Genomic DNA, 16,367 nt, shown 5'->3' on the forward strand with positions numbered 1-16,367 from the left:
TCTGCAGGACTCTACTCACTCTGCAGGATGGTACCACTCGCTCTGCAGGATAGTACCACTCACTGTGCAGGACTCTACTCACTCTGCAGGATGGTACCACTCATTCTGCAGGACTTCACTCACTCTGCAGGACTCTACCACACTCAGCAGGATGACACCACTCACTCTCCAGGACTCTACTCACTCTGCAGGATGGTACCACTCATTCTGCAGGACTTCACTCACTCTGCAGGACTCTACCACACTCAGCAGGATGACACCACTCACTCTCCCGGACTCTACCACACTCTGCAGGATTGTACCACTCACTCTGCAGGACTCCGCTCACTCTCCAGGACTCTACCACACTCTGCAGGATTGTACCACTCACTCTGCAGGATGGTACCACTCACTCTGCAAGACTCTATTCACTCTGCAGGATGGTACCGCTCACTCTGCAGGACTCTACTCACTCTGCAGGACTCTACTCACTCTGCAGGACTCTACTCACTCTGCAGGACTCCACTCACTCTGCAGGATGGTGATGTTCTGGATGAAGGCGTTAACGGTGGTGTTATCGATGGCCGCGAAGGCCTCGGTGACGGGCAAGAAGAGCGTGAACGGACCGGTCCCCCTCAGGACCGTCCGCAGCCCGGAGCCCGTCACCGCGATGTTCGCCCCTGCGCCAGTAAAATATTATAATTTAGAATTCAAATAATGAATATTTTCACAAATGTACTTTCTTTAACTAGTACTATTTATGATGTTAAATTTTAATTTAATTGGGTATATGCCTTCGCTGTCTGATATGCCTTCGCTGTCTTCGGTACATAAGCCACCTTTACATGCACATTGGGTAAGCAACACATGCTTAATACATGTATACACTACACACAACCACAACTATAATACATGAGCATTGAGCCACCCATGCAAGTGCCACCAGCATTCGTGTGCCCTACAACCGACGTCACTCACATGTACGCAACCTTGGTGTACTTTGTAAGCGTTTCGGACGTAGCAGTTCCAGGCCTTCCTGAGACTGCAACGGCAGTTTCTTCTACTGCTGACAGCCTTTTACTGCAGTCTGTCGCCTGACTCGTACAGTTATTGCCGCTGTGTGATCACCAAACTTGCTCTGGGTACTCGTCAACACTCGAAGATCGCGTTAAAACTGTTTTTTTTTTCGCAATTTTTATGTGGCGTTCGGTGACCGGCAGCGGTGTTCCATCCTAATTCATCTACCAGCTCTGTATCCTGGTCCCGCTCATTTCGGCCCAGGCGTTCATTGCAGACGTTTCTTTTCTAACCTTCCGCAATCATTGCTAGTCTGTAATGGTCATCAGCTCCGCAGTGTCATCCGCAAAGAGCGATGCTTAGGTCTGGATCATGCCTACATAAATGTATGGAAACTCCGACACTCTTACGAGGGAATCTCTTGTGTTCGCAAACATACATACGCAACCCATACATGTACAACCCATGCATGCACAAGCCATACATCCACAACCCCAGAACATCCATTGTATGCACATCACACGTGAAGACATAACCCGTAGGTGCATCACCCGTAGAATACATCACCTGTGAAGGCATCACACGTTGCCAGGTGGTCGAGAATGGTGAGCTCAGCCATGGGGTAGAGGAGGCGATGTGTGATGTGCATCACACCGTTGCTGGCTGTGATGTCCCTGCCCACCACACGAGCACCGTTTACTGTCATCACATCCTGTCAACGCATCTCATGTTATCACATGTAAAAAAATCACATGACTTGCTAACACATCACATATACTGTTTACCCATCACACATCTCGTTATGATATCAAACATCATATTATTACATCACANGTAGACGCTGTCTCTTATACACATCTAGATGTGTATAAGAGACAGCCCTGAGGGCCTCCGTGCTGTTCATCAGGGCGTCCATCTGGCGCCTCGACAGCAGCCTGAAGGAGGAGTCGACGGGGGCGAAGATCGTGAAGTTGCCTGTGGGTATTACGATAAAAATTTACGATGTTACTGGAGATCGTAAAGTTGCCTGCGGGGAATACGATAGAAATTGACGAAGTGGCTGGAGATCGTGAAGTTGCCAGTGGGGATTGCGAGAGAAATTAGCGAAGTGGTTGGAGATCGTGAGGTTGCCTGTGGGGATTATCATGGAAATTTACGATGTTATTGTAGATCGTGATGTTGCCCGTTGGGAATCCCCACATGCAACATGGAAATTAACGATGTTGTTGGAAATTAACGATCTTGTTGGAGATCGTGAAGTTGCCTGCGGGAAATGCGATAGAAATTAACGAAGGGGTTGGAGATCGTAAAGTTGCCTGCTGGGTCTACGATACAAATTTACGATGTTACTGGGGCTCGTAAACTTGCCTGTGGGATTACGATAGAAATTATCGATGTTGTTGAAGTTGGACTGATCGCGTAGACTTAATGCTTGCGCGCAGTCAAGTCACGTAATTTACGCACAAGTCTCCAGTCAAGTCACGCCATTTACGCCCAAGTCTCTAGTCTTATACTTGCGCGCAGTCAATTCACGTAATTTACGCAAAAGTCTCCAGTCAAGTCACGTAATTTACGCACAAGTCTCCAGTCAAGTCACGCAATTTACGCACAAGTCTCCAGTCAAGTCACGCAATTTACGCACAAGTCTCCAGTCAATTCACGTAATTTACGCAAAAGTCTCCAGTCAAGTCACGCAATTTACGCAAAAGTCTCCAGTCAAGTCACGTAATTTACGCACAAGTCTCCAGTCAATTCACGCAATTTACGCACAAGTCTCCAGTCAAGTCACGCAATTTACGCACAAGTCTCCAGTCAAGTCACGCAATTTACGCAAGTCTCCAGTCAAGTCACGCAAATTGTGCGAGGAGACTTGTGCGTAAATTGCTTAACTTGACTGCATGGAGACTTGTTCGTAAATTGCGTGACTTGACTGGAGATTAATGCGTAAATTGCGTGACTCGGCTGGAGAATTGTGCGTAAATTGTGTGACTTGACTGTGGAGAGTGACTCTCCACAGTCAAGTCACGCAATTTACGCACAGTATACGCGCCCAGCCCAGGACGACACCAACTAATACGCAGGGAACGCAGTGCTGGCAATTCATTAGGAAATTGAAAGTGGATAGCAGGCCTGGCGACCAGAGTTTCGAGGCGAGGCATATGGCAAGCGGCAGCTGCGTGTTTGCGTGTAGCCACACCTGAGTATGGAGCTCAATTATTAGTGGTTATTATGGTTTTATAAATGAGAAATTTGGCGAATTTTAATTATTCACGTGTTTTATGTAAAATTCTCGACTAATGAACTTATTGGTTTGAATTTAACTAGAAGAGCGTTTGGCAGAGTATATATTGTTCAATAAATTTATCTGGTTTTTAAATGTGTAGATTTGAGTTAATTTCTTGCGAATTTGTCGTATAAACAGAAAGATGTTTCCACTTTAACCAATTTCCTTGGTTTATTCCATTCGCGACTTGGATAAATAAGGAAAAATCATCTATTTAAAGCCACGTTGAATGGATCATCAATTAACNTCATCATGGCGTTCAGCTGCAGGTCGTTCATCAGGTCGGAGAACAGCCGTGAAGGTCCATGAGCGGTCGTCGGCTCGTTGACGCTTTGTCTCGTGATTCTGCTGCCGAAGGTATTTTGATGATTGCTTTGGAAATTTTGTGCTCCTGTATCGATACTCCTGCCAGACTGTGGGTTTTGTCTCACCGGCGGCCAAACAAGCTCCTGTGGTGCAGCACCCAGAGCGTTCATCTGAACGACTCCAGAAGGTGTTAATTGTGACTGGTCATGCAGGAGGGTTCCATCAACTAGTTTCCCTAGAGCCCCTTCGGCTTTCATAAAGTGGTCGATTTCAAGAGACGATGCGCCCACTTCAGAAGGGGATTTACTCACTACCGAGTTGTCGTGTGAAGAATGGAAAGGTTGGGTAAGTATTTGACTCGGAATAGCAACCGAATTGATATAGGTTGCCGGTGTAGTAGCCGCAGACTTTAAAGGATCCAAAGTTGTAGGACTTTCAAGTAAATTTGGCAAAACATTGAGTGACGTATCAATGTCAGCTTGGCTGTCGTCGGACACAAGGAGGACGCTGGAAGGAAGTCCGGCTGCTATTAGATCGTTCTGAGATAATTGCGCTCCAGTGAAATGTGCTTGGGAGCTGCCGGAGCCAGTAGACGACGGTACTGAATAGATTCCGGAGCCAGTGACCTGGGCAGCAGGAAAGTTCCCGGTGCCGAAACCAGTTACCCTCGAATCAGGGCGGTGGCGGTGGTCGCCCTTCAGATCATTCACTGCGACTTCAGGAACCGAGTTCAATGCGTTGGATTGGACGCTGGCCGGAGACGTCAGCTGCTGTTGTGGCAGGGATAGTGATGGCCTGAATAGCGGACGCCACTTTCCTATCTCATTAGCTTGGGCCTCCCCTGAGAAAATCGATTGTTCATCCGTGAGAATATGGCCCATCGCCATGGCAGCAGAGAGAGGAGCATTAATATTTTGATAACCGCCAACAGCAGCTTGTGGTGTAGATGTTTTGAAACCTTGAGATCCATAACTCATCGCTATGGGTGGCACATGGTGCCGGGAAGGGTGAGCAGTCTTGTCGTTTGAAGAAGGTAAAACTGGTTTTCTCACGAGCGGTTGAGGTGTACGGAACTCTCGAGCAGCAGCAGATGGTCCATAATTTAGGTTAAAACTGGTCCCAAATGCAGCGCCGTTTGCCGAGACAGATTCTAACCCATGGTGGTTGTTGTTATTATTATTATCATTATTATAATTATCATTATTATTATAATGAGAGTCGGTTTGAGCTTCTCCGTGCCACATAAAAGGTCGTAAATCTAACTTTATGTATCCATGAGGATCTCCCGAAGAATACGAAGACTGTTCATAGTCGGATTCAGGGCTTCTATCGTAACTGGAACCTTCGTGTGAATATGAATATTCATCTTCGTTTTCACTGTGTGAATCAATTTTACTGAATAAACTCTTCTTAAAATCCAGAACTTGTTCCTTCAAGTTTTTAAATCCTTTTACAAGAGGACGTTTTAGTTCAGATAAGCTGTCCAATGCTTTTGTTTTAAAGTCAGTGAGGCCTTGAAGTGCATCAGGTACTTTATAATACTTGAAGGTAGGCCATCGAAAAATGTTATAGTTAAAGGCAGGACTTGAAGGGAGAGCGAGGGCCAGCAGCACCATCAGCAACACGGCCCTCATACTGCACCGCGGCTTGTAGGGAGAACTTGTCACCGCTCAAGTTTCAACTCACCAAAGAAATTTTCTTGATTAATCCATTGAGGAAAATAGAAACGATGCGGTTTCTGTTATTTCGAGGTCAAGCAGGAATCAGGGTAGAACTCACTATCCTCGTATTTGAGCGCATTTTGCGAATTCCGCAATAAAAATGTAATAATAATAATGTAATAAATAATATTTTTTTTGCGAATTATGCATTAATGAGCTCTCTACATTTTTGGGACACAAATGATAAATTTGATTATTGTACTCATTGGAATAAAAAATTATTCTGCGCTAAAAGTACACATTTTTTATTTTTCTTTAACCTCAGCGCAGGTACTAGTCACATCCCTACTGAACGTGCGCGACAAGCCCGAAACAGCTGCTGTTTATAAACGCCACTAACAAATATGCATTTAGTTTCCTGTACATCATGTGCACTAGGAAGACTATTCATTTAATTATTTCAGAGCTCCCATTATTCACAAACGAGCGCACGTTCTTTGCTAAAAATATCAGATATAAAAAATTGCTTGCAAAATTGTAAAAAAAACACAACAAAATAAAAGCTATTTACTAATTAAGTGTCACGCAAAATAAGAATTATCTAAAAATATTTTTTTAATGAGCTGGACAAATTTTTTTCATAGCTCTGACTGTCTCAGAATTTACGTTACTGCCACTTATCAACTATCTGAACTAACATATTGCAATTGAGAAATAATTACACACAATTTAATATTCTAATAATTATAGTCGTGTCGAAATTAAGTTATGAACAAACATTGAAATTACAATTCTTCCAGTGTGCAGAACGGTTATGACTCATGCAAAATAAATAATTTGCATTTACATCCTTATTATATGACAAGCGAATTGAATTGTTAAAAAAATAAATGCCACTTTTAACAAAAGCTTAGGTACAACTTTATTTGTTAATTGAGGACACCGGAGGGCTCGGTGCTCGCATGCTACTGGAAGCGACACACAGAGCACACTGAGCCACTGAGACCGAGGTATGAACATGGTTTTGTAATTGGAAAGCTAAATGTACCTACGGTTGAAGTCTTTTCTAACAAGCTTTTGAGTATTATAATCATATAATCAGGGGTATATAATCAGGAGGGAATATAATCAGGGGTATTAATGATGTATAGTATTTTGGTAATTCAGTTGTCGTTAAATTCATGGTTGAAATGTGTAGACGTGTAATTTATTTTTCAATTTCGTTTGGTTATGTTATTATCTCACAGATAAAAAAATGACAAACAACAAAGATCTCTATTTAAGAAGTAGAAAATTATTCATTCAAGCTGAAATCTATTTGCAGGAATTACCGCAATCAGTGTTGCCAGATGAGCCTTTTTCAGGCCAATTTTTGCAAATGTGGCCTTTTTAAAAATGCATTGGCCTGACAAAATTCATTTGACCTTTTGGGCATTCTTTTATGAAAGATGTAATTCTTGACTTTTTTGTAGTAATTTTATCCTTCACTTATAATTCAGTTTTGCCCAAAGATGAGTAGACTCAAATATCGACACGTAACTGTGTCAACACTTCGGTTTAGTTGTAGTGTTTAGTCAACACTAGCGAGTGCCGCCTAATCCGGGCACCACGGCTGGAACCATGGGACTTTATCCAATTGCCGACTCGTATTAATTAATACCCATGGATGGCAGAGCTGAGAGAGCGTATAATCGAGTATAGTTTTCACTTCTAAAGAGTAGTAAATTCAGCACGAATTTTGAGGTTACAGCGCTGTTTCTCGATACATTCTGTCTTCTGGTGTGAGTCACTACAAAATTTCACGTTGAAAAAATATAATAACTACTCCTCTCCAAGTTATGATAGGCGATATCTACCAAGTTATGATAGGCGTAGGTAGTTATCTACTCATTCAAAAGTAGTTGTGAAAAATTTATAGGATTGACGTTTAATATTTACCTTAGTCGTGCAAGGACCGCATCATCTTTATACCGCAGAAATGACTTTAAATTTATATTCATTTCCGAGTATAAATATTCTACCGTCAATACCAAATACTTCGCCACATTACTTATGTCGCCGGCCACTTCACTATTTTGTTTGCAAAACTGAGCCAAAACTCTCTAACGCGATCGAAAAGTTTTATAGTTGTTAGGTGACAATCGAATCCTGAATATCATAGTTCTGACCAGTATTTATACGGTTTTATTTACGATCGGCGAGTATTACATGCAAATAATGCAATTCGCGGCAGACTGCCGCATGGTGGCTCATTTAGCATTGACGGTAATTCAGCTCGTACACTTGATGATAACTGATATTGGTGAATTTTTTGCTGTCTAAAAGCCTTGAGACTAATTGCATGCACTGCAAATGGTGAGAACTCCTTCAATTTATATTTTATTATTAATATCTAATGAGGCCTTTGTGGCCTTTTTTGTGAGCTAAATTGGCCTTTTTCCTTGGCTCCATCTGGGCCGGCAACCGCAACCCTGACCGCAATCATTCCAGGCTTTTCCAGCCTCTGAGAGGACAGCGAAAGATTTACAAAATATTCAATGCCATCATAAAAAGCTCTTATTGGCGTAACTCTATTTAATAGTTAAATCGTGTGTTTAACTTGAATAATCTAAATAAAGAATATATATTACGCAGTTCACGCGCAGGGTCCACATCATTGTTTTGTCCCTGAGTTGGAAAGACGGCAACCGCAAGCCGCTAACGTAGCTCGCTATGCCTGCCACTCTGTCAGTGCCGCTGTCAGCAAGAGGTGGTGTGGATTCTTTCGAAATGTTGTTCTCACAATTGAATTCACCCGCTCTACAAATGTTTGGAGATTTTTTGGCATTGCTAGGTATTTTAATATTAGGAAAATTCACAATAACGACGATATGGGATATTCTTGTTGGAGTACGAGCCCTAATGTGGTCGAGACTATGGAAAAAAAATTTCGAAAAGCGTTACGGTGGTAAATGGGCAGGTGAGTACTGAGTAGGCCTACCTACCTAAGTATAATGTAAACGTTACGTATTTATCATATATTTCATTTATGCTTTGAAGTAAGTCCTATCATCGACTCCCTATGGCTATTTTAGTAATTTTTTCAGTGAAAAATAAGAAAATGGGCCTAATTTTACCAGTTTTTTTCTATTAAACAATGATGAAACAATCATTTTTACCTGCAATTTAAGGAAAATTCTGCCCATGCCCAATGCCCAATATTCCAAGTTGTGCTTGTAGCTACTCTATCATGCATAATGCATTAGGCATGGATATTAAATTTACTAATCTCATAAGTCAGATTCTCAGCAATCTGAAATATCAGCTATTAGGCAATACTACCTAGGCCTAGGTTGAAAATTTCCCAAAATCATGAATAGACAAAATTAGGTTTCATGAGAGATTTTAGGAAATTGTCAGCGAAAATGTGGCAGTGTTTCTAATTTTATCAAAATAAATTTTCCAATGACTAGGTATAACTTATAAAACATTAGAATGATTAGATCAGTTAGGTATCAGTATCACCACTCACCAGTACCTACTCACTGCAGTTGCAGTGAGTGACACAGACAGAGCACTCATTTTCTTGTCAATACAAAGTACAAACGGAAAGTCACGGACAGACAGACAGACAGACGGAAGGTCCGGGAAGGATATGACAGGCACAATTCCATCTTATTTCCATAAATGAGAATATCTGCTAAAAATGAGTGAAATTGACTGTGAAGACTGGAACATTGACAGTTTTGCAACAAGCAATAAAAATTGGACAGAATTTTCCAGAATGTTCAGTTAAAATCTAGGTATCATTTTATTAACTATTTTTCAAAAATCTTTAGGAGAAAGGTGCTGTAGTTTTTATTTTTGATGTAAAAATTAGGCAAAGCCAAAGCCACTAAAACCAGTAAAATTTACTGTAAACAAGGGTATTTTTGTCTCATTCATGTGTGACTTCAGCCTAGTCAGTAGTCACGCAATTGAGTGTGCTATGTACCGACTATCTGCAAAATCTTGATATCACCAATATAACAAGCATTTATATCTACACTCTTAAAAAAGTTATGGTGATGTGCTTCTAGCAATAACATATTAATTTACCTCAAATAAAAAAGAACCAAACATAAATTTATCAATATATAATATTAAAAGTATTATTGTATTCAATAAAAAGTATGCAATACATATTATTGAAGAGGGAGGTTGAATCTTTATTTTAGGATAAAATTAGTTATGGGTTAATAATAATTGAGACATCAATGTACATAATCAATGTCTTTGCTCACCAATCACCATACCTAAGAGCTAGGTTTTATTTAATAATTAATGAGGTATTTTAATGAATGTGTTTGCAGTTGTGACGGGTTGCACTGATGGCATTGGTAAGGCCTACTGCCATGAGCTGGCCAAGGATGGCCTCAGTATTGTCCTCATCTCCCGGTCTCTGGAAAAGCTCAACTCGGTTGCTGAGGAAATAAGTAAATTATCATAAAAATAATGATTGAGATCTTGCTGTTAAATAATTCAAATTTGTGCATAAAGCCACTAAAGATATTTTTTAATTATTCTAAATAATATATTATGTTATTAATTATTACCATAGAGTTTTTGAAATATAGTAAATTAAATTATTAAAATTTTAGTGAATAAATTTGTATTCACATTTGTTTTGTTTTCAGAGTCGCTGTACAAAGTGGACACGGCTATAATCCAAGCAGACTTCAGTGAAGGCCGCAGCCTCTACTCAAGAATCAAAGAACAGCTTGCAGGGAAAGAGATTGGCGTCCTAAGTGAGCTTTGAAATTTGTTTGCCCTACTCCGCATGAAACTACATTTATTCATATGTAAACTGGCTGAGTTACTTACTCAGTATGAAAACATTTGTTCAAGTTGAAACTGGCTGAGTTACTTACTCAGTATGAAATCATTTGTTCATGTGAAAACTGGCAGAGTTACTTACTGAAAATGAAATCATTTGTTCATGCAGAAACTGGCCGAGTTACTCGCTCAATATAAAATTGTTTGTTCATGCGTAAACTATCTGAGTAGCTCAATAAATGCAAATGATAGATAAAAAACACTACGGTCAACCAATATTCATGACTTTTGATTGCTTGTATTATTGCCCAAAGTTGCCCCCTTGGCTGGCCCAGTAACCTGAGTACATGATAACTAAACTGATGAAATCAAAGGACGTCCTGATCTCATACGTACCCTAAGCATATGTGCATAACATCTACTAGAATTTTCCAAGGAACCTCTCAAAGTTTAATTCCAGTTTAGGATATGCTAGTTGCTCTTCTGTTTTTGTTAGAGTGTATCAGGTGTTCTTCAATTCCGAATTGCGCTTTTTCAGCTGTTATCCAAGAAATATCTTATTGTGCAGTCAACAACGTTGGTGTGATGATCCCATATCCAAAGCTGTATGAAGAAATCACAGAGGAGGAGATATGGAGGCACATCAATGTCAACATGGGGTCTGTGGCCGCCATGATGTCCATCATCATGCCTCAGATGTTGGCTAGGGGCAAGGGCGCCGTGGTCAACATTGCGTCCATTGCTGCGTATGGCCCCATGCCCATGCTTAGCATTTATGCTGCCTCCAAGGTGAGCATTCTTCTTTAAGTTGAATTGACTTCAATTATTGTTACCTTTGACTTCATTTATTATTATTTTGTTGCAGATACTATTCTTCCTGCTTGTCAATATTTTATCTTTCGAGTAATTATTTTGTTTCCATGGCTAAAATTGTGCACAGGTAATAATATTTTTTACATCTGAGTTAACAATATCTGCCTAAGTTGAGGGCTAAGTAGGCATAGATAGGTGGGGTGCCTTAGACACTCCTGCAAGTGGCTGAGTGCTCTTGCAAGGGCACAAATTTCTTTGTGATTCTTTGTGATTAGAATCGTATTTTAGACTTGTCAGTTTCTTCATTCTTTTGAGCTTTTGCATGCTGTCCTTCTCTTGTATTGAATTTAAAGAAGATATATGATTCAAGATACACGTCATTTGTGATGGCCTTCATCCCAGCTACTGGTGAGTAATTTAGATTGTCCATGCAAATCGCTTCCTAGAAAACCTTCACTTTTTTGTGCGGGTATTATATTTCTATTCAGGGTCATTCAATTTCTAAGTCATGATCTATATAATTTATTTCATGATTGCCATGTAAAGCATCCGTTACTTGACGCACTGAGTGCTGTAAGTATAGCAGGACAGTTGGGATGCAACACTTGTTACATCAGCAGGGAAGTAGAGCATGCATCCATTATCCCATTCTTCTAAGATATGTGAGGCAGGCTACAACCACATGTGTAAACGTTGAAAAATGTATGTTTTCACTTCTGCTTAACTAATGATGCAGTTTTTGCTAGTGCTATAGAGCTCTACACATTAGGCACAGTGCCATAGAGTAGAATAGTCATCTACTTCTTTCTTGGCATCAGTTATTCTCTGTGTTTATCCCACTCATGTAGACAATCATTACCCGGTATGAATTATTCTCCATGTTTATCCCTCTTATGTAGAAAATTATTGCCCGGTATGAATTATTCTCTGTGTTTTCCTTAATTTGCTCACAAATCATGAATGTTTCAGGCGTTTGTGGAGTTCCTGAGCCGCGCGGTGGCGTGCGATTACTTCATGCGTCGTGGCATCACCGTGCAGACCGTCACACCCTGCTACGTCAGCACCAACATGACTAGCTTCTCCAAGTACACCCACTCCACTAGTGAGTAACTAGTGTCTGATTAACGCACTCACGCCACTAGTGACTACCTAATACACCAACATGACGAGCTTCTCCAAGTACACCCACTCCATTAGTGAGTAACTAGTGTCTAACTAGTGTAGTCACACCACTAGAGAGTAGCTAGTGCTCCAACATGACGAGATTCTCCAAGTAAACCCACTCCACTAGTGAGTAACTAGTGTCTGATTAGCGCACTCACGCCACTAGTGACTACCTGGTACACCAACATGACGAGCTTCTTCAAGTACACCCACTCCACTAGTGAGTATTTAGTGTCTAATTAGTACACTTACGCCACTAGTTAGTACATACTTAGTACAAAACATGATGAGCTTCTCGAAGTACACCCATTCCACTAATGAACAACTAGTATGTAACTAGTGCGCCCACGCCACTAGTGGCTACCTAGTGTGTAACTAGTGCACCCACGCCACTAGTGAGTAGTACGCACTAGTGGAACCACCGGTGGGCCGTAACACCGGTATGAAGTACGCCCCGAATGCGACATAGCCGCACTTAACGCGTTAATGGCAGATGTGTCATGACGCCGGTCTATGTCTCGTATAATTATGGCCCATATTTCCGACTATAACACAGGTCTATATTGCAGACTATAACATCGGTCTATACGGCAGACCATAACATCGGTCTATACTGCAGATTATAACACTGGTCTATACTGCAGACTATAACACTGGTCTATACTGCAGACCATAACACAGGTCTATACTGCAGACTATAACTTTGGTCTATACTGCAGATTATAACAATGGTCTATACTGCAGACTATAACACTGGTCTATACTGCAGACTATAACACTGGTCTATATTGCAGACCTGTTCATCCCCACGCCGGCGCAGTTCGCCGCATCTGCTGTGTCCTCCATCGGCTACACTGACTATACCACCGGCTACTGGACTCACGGCATACAGGTGAGCGAAACCGTGCAGGTATACAGCAGGATGCAATAGTATACAGCAGTATAAAGTAGTATACAGCAGTATGCAACAGTACAGTAATCCCTAACCCTCTGCGGGTGTTACTTTCCAGGGGCCATACTTTCAAAACTCGCTAAGTTAACGTGAGTAATTGCGCTCTATTTTCTTGTCTATGATTGGTGGATTTTGCTTGAAAAGCCGTCAATGATTGGCTGATGAACTAACGATCTCTTAACTTTTTTTGAAAGTATAGGCCCAGACTTTTTGCGCGATAGGTGAACTCAGCGAAAGAGAATTGTGTGACTGAAAGTACTTATTTAAGTAGTAAATTGTAATTGTTTAACAAGGATTCATTGTTTAATTTGTTTAACTTTTACTTACCCTTCCCACCTTTCTCCTGATTGAGTTTTGCGGGCTGTTTAAATCTGCCAGTTGACTTCTTCAGAAACCCGCGAACGTTTGAAGATCCGCAAACTATTCTTCTAATAAAATATTTCTTGGAAATCCGCAATGAAATATAACCGCGGTAGGTTAAGAGCGATATAGTGAGGGATTAGTTTACAATAGTATATAGTATAGTACCTATATTACAGTATATACATCACACTATTTTGAGTGGAGAGCAAGTTTTCAAACTTTTATTTACATTGGTGCGTTTTCCTGTTGCATACTGGTATTCTCTCTTATAATTGCTATTATTCTGTATTTTACGTGAGCTACTTTGAAATGTTAGCCCTCGTAAGTCATGTGTAGTTAATACTAATCCAACAAAAAGGTTTGTCGTAATCCTTTGCATTGTGCAGAAATGGTTTGTGCACTTCTTGCCGCGGCCAGTGTTTATGTGGGCGATGTTCCTGCAGCAGAAGTTCCTGCGCTCCACAGTCAAGACCACGCACCGCAACTGATGAGTTACCGCCCCTGCCCACCTCATCCCCTAGTTGTTCCCATCCCAGTCTACCTCGTCCTCGAGTGGTTCCCATCTCCCTACTTCGTCCCCTAGTTTTTCCCGTCTCGTCCCACCTCGTCCCGTCTTTGCTTTTCACTTCTTTCTATGTCTACTCCTGCTGCTATGTCAACACCTGCTATGTCAACACCTGCTGTGTCAACACCTGCAGTGTCAACTCCTGCTGCGTCAACTCCTGCTGCTGTGTCAACACCTGCAGTGTCAACTCTTGCTGCGTCAACTTCTGCTGCTGTGTCAACTCCTGCTGCTATGTCAACACCTGCAGCGTCAACTCCTGCTGCGTCAACTTCACATGAAGGGCTTAAGTTGTATTGATGTTAATAACCAGCGCCTTAGTGAAGAATATGGACCTCATCTGAGGCTCGTGCCTGTGCGGTTGCTATGCTTTTCTGTACTTGTTACCGACTTGAATTATTTGGAGCGTAAATGGCTTAAGTTGGTTTCTGTTCTCGTATCCTTCAGGCATAATTTTTCTGTTTTGTATCCTTCTGTTACAAATTTCATTTATAATGCAGCTGTTTGTTTTTGGTAATATCTTGCCAATGCAGACTTTACTTAATGTTGGTTGTTTTTGTTTATTTGCAATACCTAGACGTTGAAGTTATTATTTCTGACTGTAATACAATAGTTGATGCTAAAGGTAATTATTAGAGAATATGTCAGAATTTGAGCTTCTTCCATTAGATCAACCTGTTTAATAAAATAGGTATGCCATGCTTTACGATGGATTCTGTGCTAGCATTTGTTCCTATCTAATGTTTTACTCTTAACTTCCTTTATTGCTGAGTTCTCATTGATTATGGCACCAATTCTTGCCAACCCCGAGGCCCTTCATGCAGCTCGCTTGTATTGTCGTGCGCCTCAGGGAGCTGCTGCCCTCGGCCCGCTGTCCTCAGTAAGCTGCTGCCCTCGGGCCGCTGTCCTCAGTAAGCTGCTGCCCTCGGGCCGCAGTCCTCAGTAAGCTGCTGCCCTCGGGCCGCTGAGTTTCCTTTAACGTTCCCTGTTAACCTCAAAGGCCAAGTTCCGTTCAAAGCTCCTATCTGGAGCTAGAATAAGCTTGCTGTACTTGCCGATTTGGTCAGTATTTTCCATCCCTAAGTAAGAGTTTTAAGTCGTATTAATGGATTATTATCGAATCACAAATGAACCAGCATTCTTTGTGAATATTTAATCACATTCTTTGTTGTTTTGGGCTAACTTTGGTAAATCCAGCTTTGGAGGCTGTGAATTTATGATACTCAGTTATGGTTGTTTTTGGTAGTTATGATGCATTTGAATAACTTATGTGACATTATACTATGAATATTCTCCCTACCCTATTTATATATATATATTGAGTTATAATGTGGAACTGAAACCTGTTCACCACGGGCGTCTATATTACTAATCATCTTTCATAGAACATGTCTCTGTCATTTATTCATGTCATCCATTTGATTCACTTGTTCAGATGGTCAAGTGTCGGTATCATTTAACGATACAAATTTATTCTTCACGCCGCTTAATTTGTGATGTTCGTTTGGTTCGTTGGTGTCAAGGACATATTCTGAATACAGTGCGTTGTGGAATACTAACTTGTGATGTTGTAATAGACAGCAAATTGGTGACCAATGGTATACGAACATGAGAAATCGTACCGACACAGTGGCACTAAACAAAAAACTTTTCTGATGCAAATCTTGTAATATTTGTAGGATTGTAGGATTTGTAGTAAATAAAATGTCTGTGCTTATCTCAGTCATGAAAAGAATGAACTGTTGGAATATTTACGAGACGTTATGAAGTATTTGCTTAGCTGGTTTGTTACATCTTGTCTCGTTAACTCGACTATGTTTTGTCCTTATAAATACTAATTTATGCTTCATAACTCTCAAAAATGTGGTTTAGCTGGCACTGTTTACAGAAAAACATTGTGCGGTATAATGATTCAACCAATTATTGTCAGTTTATCTTATAAGATATTATTGATGTCTAGGGTTGTCTTGGTGCATTTGTTGTATGGTGTAGGTTAATGTACAACGTATTGCGCGGGTGCTGGTTGGTTGAGACCGCAGGTGCTGGTTGGTTGAGACCGCAGGTGCTGGTTGTTTGTACTAAGTTAAGCTGGTATAATGTGGCATATATTAGCTGTTGAATAGATGGTTAGGTAAAGCCATTCATATGCGGATTGCGAGTCACATTGGAACATTGTTGTTTCATGTGACATTATGGGAATTTTGTCGGTAAAAAACGTAATATAGAAGTACAAAAATGTTTCATGAATTGATGGAACTAAAACTCAGCCAAATATATGCAGCTTCTTGTTCAATACGTCCTGACAAGTTTCTTTTCAATAGGAACCATAAGTTTCAAAATTATTTGCTCACAAGTAGAGAGTTTTGAGTATAATGTGCATCACTAAATATTTGCACACTTTTTTCAAATATTCTTTATTTTTGACGAGATTCTTATAATTGAGATACGCGCATTTAAATGAATTCAGGGTAA

General features: G+C 40.8%; 1 protein-coding gene and 1 long non-coding RNA gene across 3 annotated transcripts; both read left to right on the forward strand.

The window, feature by feature from the left end:
• The first annotated feature begins 7,715 nt into the window (after nucleotides 1-7,715).
• Nucleotides 7,716-14,856, forward strand: LOC108680667 (inactive hydroxysteroid dehydrogenase-like protein 1). Of its 2 annotated transcripts, XM_018169546.2 has the most exons (7): nucleotides 7,718-8,206; nucleotides 9,579-9,701; nucleotides 9,903-10,013; nucleotides 10,610-10,830; nucleotides 11,824-11,956; nucleotides 12,813-12,910; nucleotides 13,720-14,856. In XM_018169546.2, exons 1-7 carry the CDS (start codon nucleotides 7,960-7,962, stop codon nucleotides 13,819-13,821), a joined length of 1,035 nt encoding a protein of 344 aa, XP_018025035.1. In that variant the 5' UTR covers nucleotides 7,718-7,959; the 3' UTR covers nucleotides 13,822-14,856. The 2 variants fall into 2 exon arrangements, with proteins under 2 accessions (XP_047740237.1, XP_018025035.1); XM_047884281.1 differs by lacking the exon at nucleotides 9,579-9,701 and having other exon boundaries at nucleotides 7,716-8,206.
• A 12-nt stretch (nucleotides 14,857-14,868) lies between these two features.
• On the forward strand, nucleotides 14,869-16,195 carry LOC125179110. The gene is made up of 2 exons (XR_007157145.1): nucleotides 14,869-15,911; nucleotides 15,958-16,195. It is a non-coding gene; the product is annotated as an uncharacterized LOC125179110 (long non-coding RNA).
• The last annotated feature ends 172 nt before the right edge of the window (nucleotides 16,196-16,367 follow it).

Source organism: Hyalella azteca, unplaced genomic scaffold (assembly GCF_000764305.2).
Source record: "Hyalella azteca isolate HAZT.00-mixed unplaced genomic scaffold, Hazt_2.0.2 contig15086, whole genome shotgun sequence".
NCBI lineage: Eukaryota > Metazoa > Arthropoda > Malacostraca > Amphipoda > Hyalellidae > Hyalella > Hyalella azteca.